Genomic DNA, 12,101 nt, shown 5'->3' with positions numbered 1-12,101 from the left:
TCAAAAGTGCCTTGCTCAAAAAAAACATTGTTCAAACGTTCAGAATTATCATCAGATACTGTAATGCACATCAATTGTGTACTTTCTGAAATTTTAACCACATACACAAGAAGAAAATCCTCATTAACTCAGGAAAAGAAAAAAAAGTAAGGCACTGTTACATGTGTTAGGTCACCTAATACAAATATATTACATCTTTAAACACTTTTAATAAATACATAATTCTTTTTCTAGTTAGTGTGCATGTATAAAGGTTGCTTACCACTTACTTAGTAGGTTATTGCAATAACCTGAACGCCTAGCCTGAAATGATTACAGGAAAAATAGAAAAGAAGAAACTACTCTGACAAGTATAGATTGCTGTAGGAAGACCTGGGCTTTAAATGTCCAGGGGAAAAAATATGCAATGGGTTACTAGCCAAGTTTTTAACATATTTATTTAACTACAGGTATAGCATAAAGATGAACCTCAAATATTATGAGAAATTAAGTATTCTGTGTTGGTCTACTCTTTTAAATTTCAATGTACCTCTTCTTAACTGAAATGTCTCAAACCTCTTCATATTTTACATCCATTTTATGTATTTAGGTTTTTCTCCAGTATTTTATTTTATTATCTATTTTATTTTATTTGAGACAGAGTCTCTCTCTGTTGCCCAGACTGGAGTGCAGTGACGTGATCTCAGCTCACTGCAACTTCTGCCTCCTGGGTTTAAGCGATTCTTGTATGTCAGCCTCTTGAGTAGCTAGGATTACAGGCATGCTCTATCATGCCCGACTGGTTTTTCTTAGTAAAGACAGGGTTTGACCATGTTGGTCAGGCTGGTCTCCAACTCCTGGCCTCAAGTGATCTGCCAGCCTCCCAAAGTGCATGGATTACAGGCATGAACCACCACTCCCATCTCCAAAACTTGTTTCCAGATAAATTTGGACCATAGACCGACATTTTGCGTACACTAAGATGTGCCCTACAACATGTATGAAAGAAACTGCAAGCACTGATGCAATGGTACATACACAGAACTTGGGGTTAGTTATCGAGAGCATGTATAAGCTCAAATTTGTGTGATTTCCTAGATGTGTTCTCATAGTCCCTTAAATAGTAATGAGAAGATTTGAGGAAATGCATATTGTTTGAGATTATGAGGGAGTAGGGAACATAGTATTTGTTAGCTGCCCATCATTGCTTTTGGACCTGTTTATTTTAAGTTTTGGAACTTGATCATCCCCAACAAGCACTAAGCATCCTATATCCTCACTCAGCAGTGCCCAGTATGTATTTCATTTTCAAAGTCGTAGAACATGAGAGAGACAAATAGCAGTATTTGCGCTGTGCTGTGTGTCAGCAGGCCTTTCTTGATCATTATGGTGATGTCTTTCCTCCCTTAATAATTTTTACAAATATACTGATGAAGACAGATTTCTGTTATCTATCGTCGATGGGTCATAAGTTGAACTAGCACTATAGTTTTTCCTGAAAATATGCACAATTGTGACATGGTGTTTAATAGTCTTAAGCTTACTGCTGCCAAAATAAACACAGCTGTAAGAAATGATGACCCTCTCATCTTTGTAACAATAAAATAGCTTCCTAATGTGCTTCCCTAACTCTGAATGTTAAGTTAATATCCCTTGGATTTCTGAGCCCCATCCTTTTCCCCCCGCGGAAACCCCATGAAGAATACAGCTTTTGACCGAATGACAGAGCATAGAGGATGAAATTAGTTGCATTAAATTAGACAGAAAGCCTTTCTAAATCTTTGTCACAATGCAACATTCAAACAACATTAAACCAAACAGAGTACAAGTAGACCAAGGAAGAGAGTTAATATTTTGAAAAGAAATTTGATAAACTAGATCACTTGCAAATTTGAAAGGGTCATTGATAGATAGCATGTGAGCCGCAGCAGTTTGTAACTTGGAGAGCCTACTCTACAGTCACACGTGCAGTCTCTTCTTGTTCAATCTTTGGATGTGAAATTAACTGTACCAATGGTTTTATTGGTTTTCTTATATTTCTCATAAAAGCAAGTCCTCATTGCTAAAGGCTGCATTCAAGAAAATAATGGGGAAAAGTGTGATGAGTATGATTCCCATTTCTGTGCAGTGTTTCTTGTTTTCCTATTTCTAAGTATATGCATTTAAACAAGAGCATACATCTTGTAAATTGGCATTAAGATAAATTGTCTTCTAAAAAGAGAATGCAAAATCTTTTCTTTATTTCTATCATAACTTGGATTTAACAGTTTTTCCCCTGAAGGATCTGAGTTTTATTTTTGAAGTTTAATTCTACCATGTTGGGTTGTGGGAAAATAAAAGTCTCTGATAGGGTTAATCTAGCTACATAAAAGTCCATGCTGGGTATGATCATAATCTTGATCTTTGATTAGATCTGAGCTAGTAATATCTTGTGATTAATCAAAATGGGTTGCACTGCATGTAGCACAAGTCATCTTCCCAGATGGGCTCCAGAATCAGGTTCTTTTGAATATTTGTTTTAATCCTTTCTAGGATAAAATGGCTTTGTTTTCTGTTTTTGTTTCTTTTTACCTTTTTTACCTTAAATCAGATTGAGTTCACCAAATACATAACTAGGAAGAAATTTTGAAGTATAGTCTTGCCAAGATTACAGAACAACAAAGAAAAAGCTTGTTTTTTAATGGATAGTATTCTAAAGGATGCTTTGTACATTAAAAAATGCAAATTAGTAAAATTTAACAATCTTATTCATTTGCAGAATAAAAAACTTTATGAAAGAATATATTAAAATAGACCTCAAAGAAATAATGTGGAGATTTTCATAATTCTCAACTTAAGATTATTGTTTCTCTTCTGATTATGCATTTCCAGTCTAATTCACATCTGATAACAAAGAGCTTTACTTTGGCAACTAAACCATTCAACATCTAACACCCAGAGCACAGCAAGAGGCCTCAGATTCACATGTACAATGTCTGTCAGCTCTAGTAGTGAGCTGCTTTGATGGTTTCTTTTTTTCCTAGGTCCACAGGTTGACTGACTAATGTTCCTGTAGGGGTCAGAGCGTGGCTGTGGGGCTCCAGGTCTTGCATCCTGGTGCTCAGCTTGTCCTTACATAGTTTCATGACTTTAGGGAAATTTGTTGACCTCTTAGGCCTTGAGAACTCTTACCTGTAAAAATGAGAAATTGCATGAAAGCCTCAAAAATGCCACCTAGTTCTAAACTCAGTGATCAGTCAATTCAGTGAAAAATTGCACAATAAATACTTTAATATGACTTGCACATCCTAAAGAACACATCTCCATTTACTATGTTAAGTACACTTAAGCGGTTTAAAAAACCTCAAATCCCATAATGCGTCGTCCCTCCACACCTTTATGGTATAAGAATATAATTGAAGGTTTCTTAAAATTTAAAAAAAGAAAAAAACTTGTAGCCTTTATTTGTGGAAAGACCTAAATACCTGTAAATGAGTTGGAATTTAAAATGAGGTGGAGTTAGTCTTACTTGGTCTACACATATAAAAACACTATGCTAAATGGAAAACAAAATAATCAGTAATTAAAATACATTGTTTAATGATTTCTGACAGCAGCTTGACTAGAACTTAGATTTAGCCTGTTCCACTGCACATCACCAAGCACATAGTAGAAAATGCAAATATTAGTCAAAACTAAGTTTAGGTCTCATTGACTAAATTGATCAGGCAGCATTTGTACCATGACTTGTGAAAGACCAATAAAATCAGGCAGCTGATCATTTGTTTTTTATCAGTATTATACCAAACTAACAATTTCATAGAGTAAATTATGTCAAACAGTTGATTTAGTTTCCTAGAGATCCCCATAGTCACAGGCACCTACTTATGATGATGGGAAACAGAATAGGAAATAAATAAAACGGATTGTAATGTAACTATTAAGCAGCCATACAGGACTTGCAAGACACAATTCCTTCAAAAAGTTGCTCACCAGGATGCAAAGGCATAAGAATGACATAATGGACTTTGGGGACTCAGTGGAGGGGACTCAGGGGGAAGGCTGGGACGGGGGTGAGGAATAAAAGACTACACATTGGGTACAGTTGCACTGCTTGGGTGATGGGTGAACCAAAATCTTAGAAATCACAACTAAAGAACTTATCCTTGTAACCAGAAACTACCTGATCCCTCAAAACGATTGAAATAAAAAGTTGCTCACCAGAAGTTATGCATTGAATCATACATACTGGAGAAGCTCAGTAAACTCGTGACTATGATTATATAAGAATCAATGAGTAAGAGAATAGAAAGAAACAGTGCAATTCATGCTATAAACTTCTAGATTCAATAAATAACCCTCCTGTATTAGAATAAGAATGATTTGATTTTTTTTTAATTCTTTTATCTTTTTTTTTTCCCTCATAGGAGACCTGGTGAGCCTCCACTGATAAAAGGTTGGCTTCCTTATTTTGGAGTGGTCCTGGAATTACGAAAAGACCCCTTAAGGTTCATGAAAACTCTTCAAAAGCAACATGGTGACACTTTCACTGTTCTTCTTGCTGGTAAGAAGTACTTTTGTAAATACGTTATATATGTCATAATTTTTCACTTTTCTTTAATGTCTTTCTGTTTTTCTCTAGGCAAAATGTAGAAAATGTAGAATATTTGTATATTTTTGTTGTATTTTGTAGAGTTAATGTGAAAGAAAATTATTTTTAGTTCAGCAATCCTCATATTAAAAATTAAATTACAGAACTCTCTTCATGGTACTTAGGGAACCTGGCTCGCCAGCCATCACCTGTCATTTTGGCTCAGTTTGGTTTTAAGAATGGTAGAAAGACAAAATATATATATGTATGTGTGTGTATATATATATATATATGTAACTATACAAAAGCTAGAATGTATTTTTAAAATTAATAGTCTTTACTTTGTAGAGCAGTTTTAGGTTTACAGAAAATTTAGTAGTTTAGAGAGTTCCCATATACCCCCTCTCTCCAATCACAATTTCCCTGATTGTATCTATGTAGTATATGTGTTACAACTGATGAGCCAGTATTGATCCATTATTAAAAATTCATGATTTACATTACAGTCTACCCTTTGTGTTGTGTAGTTCTTTGGGTTTTCACAAATGTATAATGACATGTATCCGCCGTCAGAGTATCACATGGAGTAGCTTTACTCCCCTAAAAATTTCCTGTGCTTCACCTATTCATTCTTTCCCTGCCTCTGAGTCTCCAGCAACTACTGGTCAAGAATGTATTTTTCATTTTAAAACTTTCATTGCACTTCAAACTTTAATAAAATACATACCAAGACACCCAGACAAACGAAGCAAAAACCAGCAAGATTGCCACACACCCCAAACATTCTAGAACTGAGAGGAGAAGCTGGATTTCTCCTAGCTCACTTTTTTTTTAGGACCCAAACTATCTAGCTGTATCAGCTATCTCTTGCTGAGTAACAAAAAGTTTAATGGCTTAAAGAAACAACTGGTCTGGCCTGAGTCACTTGTGTGGCTTGAGTCATCTGGACTCTGGATGGGGGCTGGATGATCCAAGATGGTCTCATCACGTGCCTGGGTGGGACTCCTTGTCCACATGTCTTTCATCCTCAAGAAAAGTTCCTTACATGTCAGTTAGTGTCTCAAGTTAGAGCGAGTCACAATGCAGCCCAGATTCAAAGGCAGGGAAAGAGACTCCACCTCTTCCTGGAAAGAGTGGCAGAGTCACATTGCATGGGAACACATATAGAGAGATGGAAGGAATTCATCATAGCCATCTTTGTACCCAATCTTCCACATCAGTTTATGGTCTGCGCTAGCTATTCTCTCTCTTTGCTTTTGCATGTCCTGTCTATGCTCTGAAAGCTGATCGATACACACAAGATTACCCACACTCCTTTGCTTGCTGAATATTGCCAGTGGGAGGGCAAGAAGAGGCTGAGTCTCACTCCCCACTCTCAATGGGGCTCTGGTAACACTCCTTCAGAATTTCACTCTCCTTCCTTCATAAAGTAACTGAAGACATCCAGTATAATCTCCCTTAGATCCCCACATATCTACCAAATATACCAACATTTCCCAATGATCTACCACCTTTTCTCTAATTTCGAAGAATGTTCAAGACACTCCATCTCCAGGTCCCCATGACCTTTTCTTCCTGCCTCCTCTGGGCTGGTACATCTTGACTCATTCCTCCCACACATGCATTCTTCATTTTTTAATTTCTCGGGTTCTTACTATCACTTATAACCATGCCTAAGGTTCTCCTCTAGTTACTTTCTCCTTTTCTCCTTTTCTTTTGCATCCAGCTCTTTCAAGGGATTTGCATATATTTGCTATCTCTAGATACATATCTCCTAGAGCCCTCCTAACTATAACCAGCCTTCAGCACTACTGAAGTTATTCCTTGGTCCACCTATGTAGACCTCTCTACAGTGCTGATCTCTTGTTCCTTCCTGAAATACTCTACTACTCCTTTACTCCCCACATTTCCCCTTCTGGTTCTTTATCTTGGTCTTCTACATGCATGTCTTTTCTTAGCTCAAGTCTTACACCTTCCTTCAACCAGCCTTGGAAGTTTATGCTCTATTCTTAGAGAGCCATAATTTTTTTCTGCCTGCAACTACTTTGCTGAGGGTCAGAGACAACCTTTGGAAACCACAGTGACTTAATTTCAGTGCTACCATTTTAATGCAGTATTTGGGAGAAATGATACAAATGGAGGAAATTATCAGCATGATTGACTTCTCCCATGGACAGACAGTACCAGTTTCATCAAAACTTACTCCTTTGCCTTGAAGCTAGCTAAGTCTCATTGAAAAATAATTGTATACACTCTGATTTCAGAAAAATTAAAATGGAAAAAAATCATGCCTCTTAGAAATAGAGGGATTGTCATATATACCGTAGTCCTCATGAGGTTCCCCAAGCCTTTCCATCACAGTCTCTTCCTGCTGCTCACCTTGTGCTTCACACACCATGAATGCATCATGTTGTTTGAAATTCCCTCCTTATACACCAAACCCAGTGGGGCCTCGGGTTTTCTTTCTCTTGCTGTTCTTTCTGCCAGAATGTTGTTGTTTACTTGACAGACATGGACTCATTTTTTGAGGCCAGAGTCACACATTACTTCCTCTCAAGAGCCTTTGCTGACTCCTCCTATGTTTGGTGCCTCATCTCCAAGGTCCAGTTACTCCCAGTATCACTTCTGTAGGAGTATTTAATATATTGTGAATTCATTGCCAATTCACTTATCTGTCTCCCTTCATTATTCTGTTAGCTTCTCTATTGTCAACATTTAGTCTAGAGCTCAGAACGGACTGATTCTCAACAAATATTGGATGGGGAAACCCCTAATACCTTAGAGCTGATGAAACACTGGAATACTATACAAATAAAGACCTGAGCTAGGGTTTCTCCTCTAAGTGAGCCTTGGGCTTTATGGTATCAAAACAATATTGTTCACTTGAAAAAAGTCTTTCTTACTTTAAATAATGCTGGTATTTCTAATGAGTAAATAGAACAAGTAATTGAAATGTTCGGTTTTTCTTTTTTTAATAACAGTGTACAAAAATAACCAAAGATGATTATGCAGAAAGTTGTGGCAGATTTGAATAACTTTATTCACTTTCCAAAGAATAGCCAATTTTTGCTGACACTTGATTTCTTAATCTCATGTACCACGAAGCTGCTGAATTTCTAACATCTAAATAATTTGACCATGGTTATGTTTTTGAACTCTACATTAGACAACTACAGTTAAATGTGCACAATACTTCCCTGTTGCTTCTTACTTGACTTTGAATAAATTCCTGTCAAGAAATCCTGTTAATGTATATGGTTCTAACAATCAGTTTTCAAAGTAGCTCATTTAGAAAATGTGAAATGAAGAACAAAGTCTTCCGCTCTTGTCTCATAATGTGATTTCACTGAGTGTATGTTCTTGCATGATGAGCAAATGATTGTCATCCCCAAAAGTCTCAAGGGACACAAATGTCATCTTAATAAAGAAATTAAAAGGTACATCTTTTCATGATAAACCATGTAAATTCTTGACCTGTCACAGAAAATAGTTCTCTAATTGGTTTTGTGTGGTGGTGCCGTGGAATCATTTTCCCTAGATGTCACCCCAGCAAAGCACCACTGTACATCATTGTCAGCAGCTAGTGAAATCTTCCTAATAAGAGAGGGGATATGTACATGTGGCCATCCTCATAACGTACAAAGTTGACTCATATTTCACTCTCCCAACTGGTATTTTCAGCTTGAGATTTAAAAAAATTCTATTGAAAAACAAGCTAAACACAGAGATTAAAAGCGTCTAATTATGAAAATTGTTAAAATTCAAATTTGTCTCTTTTTTTGGAGATACGTTCTCCCTCTGTCACCCAGGCTGGAGTGCAGTAGCATAATCATAATTCACTGCAGCTCTAAATTTCTGGGCTCAAGTGATCCTCCCACCTTGGATTCCTGAGTAGCTGGGACACAGGTGTGTGCCACCACACCTGGCTAATTTTTTTAAGGATTTTTTTTGTAAAGATGGGGTGTCCCTATGTTGCCCAGGTTGGTTTTGAACTCCTGACCTCAAGTGATCCTCTGGCCTTCATTACATTTTTTTTTTTTGTATGGGACATTTCTATGCCAAGTAGCCAATTCTCATGGATATCTCTTTGTATAGCACCAAATATCTGAAATGAAAACATCAACATTCAATTTATAATGATCCAGCTGTGAAAACTTTTTGTTTGACATTAGGGTGAATGACTGAATTTTTAAAAATGCATTTACCAGCATACTTTGAATTATGTAGCTTTACTTTCCTAAGGAATTAATTTTAAAGGAAGTAGAAAAGCTACTGAGGTGATAAAGGCTCTTGTGCAGGTTATACAGGAATGCTAGAGTTAATATTGTAAGGCCAGTTAGCTCCTAAAAAGGGAAGAGAATGAAATGATTGGCAAGGAAAATGTCAGAAATTTTGACCCAACTTCAAATTTACTGCATCTAAGAATGATTTATATTGTATCTTTTTGCAGATATGGACCCCATTTTGACATTTATATTTTAGACAAATGGAAACTCTGAAATTCTTTAAATCGATATTTCATATCAGCTGCTGACAGCATTCTCTTCTCTTTGGAAAACATGGCAAAGGGTGTTGTTTTTACCTTGTGATCTTTGTAAACTAGGTAACATGCCTGCTGACACTGGCCATTCATTTACATAAAATCACACTGGAGCAAAAGTTAATTTTGCTGCAAGAATACACAGCCTTTAGAATACCTTTTCAGAAGATTTCCTTTGTTAAGAAATTTAAATTCATTTTATGAATGTATATGAGTTTTCCTAACTGTCTGATTAAAGATCACAAAGAAACTCTGGTTTTGCATCTCACATTAGCAGATGGTGGACAGATGGTTTAAATTAATATTAATTTTGGAAAACTTAGCTTAAATTGTTTATACTGAAGATTAAAAGTTGGAAAGCCAGCTAACATCTCCAGGGTTATTAGTACTTCCAAACCCACTTGAAAAGTAAAATCCAGAAAATCAAAACGTCTTCTTCTAAAGCAATTCACATCTCAATCAAAAAGATAGTAGGTAAAACACAAAGCCTTGATGTTGAAGGACACTGAAATAAGAATGAGAAAGAGAAAATACAGATCCTAGAGTGAACAGAGCCCTGAAAGGAGTGAGACTAGATCTACAAACAAAGCTAATCAGTACTGATTTTCATAAAGAACCAATATACAAACAACTGCTTATATTTTTTAAAAAGCGATATATTAGTAATTGGTTGCTAACATGAACCCATTTTTTTCACACTCAACTTTTATTCCTTTTATTCGAAATTAACCTCATTGTTTTTTCCCAGGCCCTCATTCCCAAAGGGGTGGGGATAGGAGAGAGGTGGAAATGGAGAGAGAGAGAGAATGAGAATGAGTGTGTGTATTTGTAATTATTATAGACAAAACAAAAAATGTAACATGCATACAGCCTCTACTTCAGTAGGCCCAATAACAGGTAGCTCATGATGTCATGTCTGAGTATAGTTTTCTCTTTCCACTGAGATTTAGATGAATATAGAAAACTGTAGGAAAAACTTCAAAATATTCTCTAAAGATTTGTGTTTTACAAATTGTATCTTTTATACACTCTCTTAATATTAGGGATTAATTTAAAATAACTCCAAAGATAGTTAGCAAAATTTTAGTGAAAGGAGAAAAGTATGAATCACCACCTGTGAAAATACACGACTTTGCCTAAAATTATATCTTTTGCAAAATGAGAGAATTGATTTTTTTCAATTATTTGTCAGGCAGATGCTGGCAATTTTACTTAATTAAGCTGCTATGGCAAAACAGGTGTCATAAAATATGCCTAAATCGGGTTGAATCCTTTATGCTCTCCCCAGAGCACACACACACACACATAAATTTAGTTTACCTTGTAGAAGCCAGCCTTGGGATCTGACCAGAATGAATAGCCACTTCTAGGTTTACTTGCATTCCTAGATCCACTCACATTATTGACTTAATCAAGGGGAAAATGAGTGAATAAAATTCAAGTCATCGAGTCATTTTTAGAAAATAAATTATAGCACAAGCACATGTATATTCATCTATATTAAAAATTTAAGTTGTGTTTCAAAGTTGTGAAACAAAACATATTCATCTGTTTCTAGGATTAGGTTGAAAATTATTTCAAAACTTTATCTGAAATGTATTGCACCAAATTGAATTAAATTTCTGTGATGCCATTTGAGTTACCATAAATAACAAGTGAGAAATTGTTCTGTTAACAAAGCAACACACACATACACACACACATACACACACAGGAATAATGACATGAAGACAATAAATAAGTAGATGTTAAAGTTTTTAGGATCATCTAAAGTTTATGCCTATTCTCTACAGGGAAAACATTAAATGTTATTATTGAATACTATCTGCTTAGTATTTCTAATTAGAAGGAATCTTAAAACAGCACTCTAGTGAGAAGACAAAGAATAGTGCATGGGGAGTAAATTCTCACCAAGGGTCTGCCACTGAAAATGGCAGCATGGTCTTGACCATTAACCTCTCTTGACTTTCTTCACCTTTATCAACTGGTACATGCAGAGGGTAAACTAGCAATTCTTCAAGGTCTCTGTCAATTTTGAGAGACAGCCCATAGTATGACTGTGTGCCTCAAAGTGCCCCATAAGAATCACTTGAGGACCTTATCAAAAAGGACACTTGTAGGATCCCCTCCAAGCCTTTTGAATCAGAATCTTGCAGGAATCTATTTTTCACAAGCATCCCAAGTTTTTAAATCAGTAAGTTTGGGCAACACTGATATGTGGAAAAGGCAAATGTCATCACCTGAAGGAGCCCTTGCTGATAACTTCAGGCAGACTGAAGCAAACTCCGCTTTCTGCTTCCCTTATGCTGTGTTTCACCTCTGCCATGGCACAATACATAGGGATGCAATGATTTCTCTACATCATTGTATCTCTAGAGGAAAGGGATCCAACCAAGTGTCTGGATCTTAATAAATGTGGTGAATGAATTTCTGAATGAATGGATGTATGGATGTGTTCTAGTTTGGAATCCTGTGTCAGTCAGGAGTCAGTATGTGACTTTGAATATGTTATCTAATCTCCCTCATCCGTAAAAATGAAAATTCTGGCATTTGTGGATTTTTGCTAGTGTTGACATTTATTTGTGAGTACTTGCTCCATACAGTATGGTCATTTATTTGAGTTAAAATTATTGTATTTGAACAAAACTGAGATGACACCTAAGTATGAAAAAGCTCTTTATGAAGTATATACTCAGAAATGGAATGGCATGTTGCCAATTTGTTTTCTGTTTTACTGAGGGAAAAATATGAGAAGTATTTAAGTCAAGGGATTATGAGAATATTTAAAGAATATTTTAAATGTTCGGGTACTGTAGTTAAAATAAAAATTTGAAGATTAAACCATCTTTCAAAGGTTAGTAAGAACTTTAGGATATTTAACTTCACGTTTCTAGAGTGTTTTCCACCATCTTCCATTTTCAAAGGAAACATGTACCTTTGAATGAAATGGATTTGTATTAAACTTTTGTGCCTTAGTTACTAGGATCTTCCCAATTTTGATTAAAATATTTT

The 12,101-nt window shown here is 35.9% G+C and overlaps 1 protein-coding gene across 3 annotated transcripts in view; it reads left to right on the top strand.

Annotated features, from left to right (window-relative positions):
- The window catches only part of CYP7B1 (cytochrome P450 family 7 subfamily B member 1), a 178,724-nt gene that overhangs the window by 146,791 nt on the left and 19,832 nt on the right, over positions 1 to 12,101 (top strand). For all 3 annotated transcript variants that reach the window (XM_064384238.1, XM_064384239.1, XM_064384240.1), the window contains exon 2: positions 4,386 to 4,522. In XM_064384238.1, coding sequence (XP_064240308.1) covers positions 4,386 to 4,522 — 137 coding nt within the window. The remainder of the gene's footprint in view (positions 1 to 4,385; positions 4,523 to 12,101) is intronic.

Source organism: Aotus nancymaae, unplaced genomic scaffold (assembly GCF_030222135.1).
Source record: "Aotus nancymaae isolate 86718 unplaced genomic scaffold, 86718_ANA_hifiasm-v0.15.2.pri h1tg000036l, whole genome shotgun sequence".
NCBI lineage: Eukaryota > Metazoa > Chordata > Mammalia > Primates > Aotidae > Aotus > Aotus nancymaae.
This window is presented reverse-complemented; position numbering and strand designations above follow the sequence as displayed.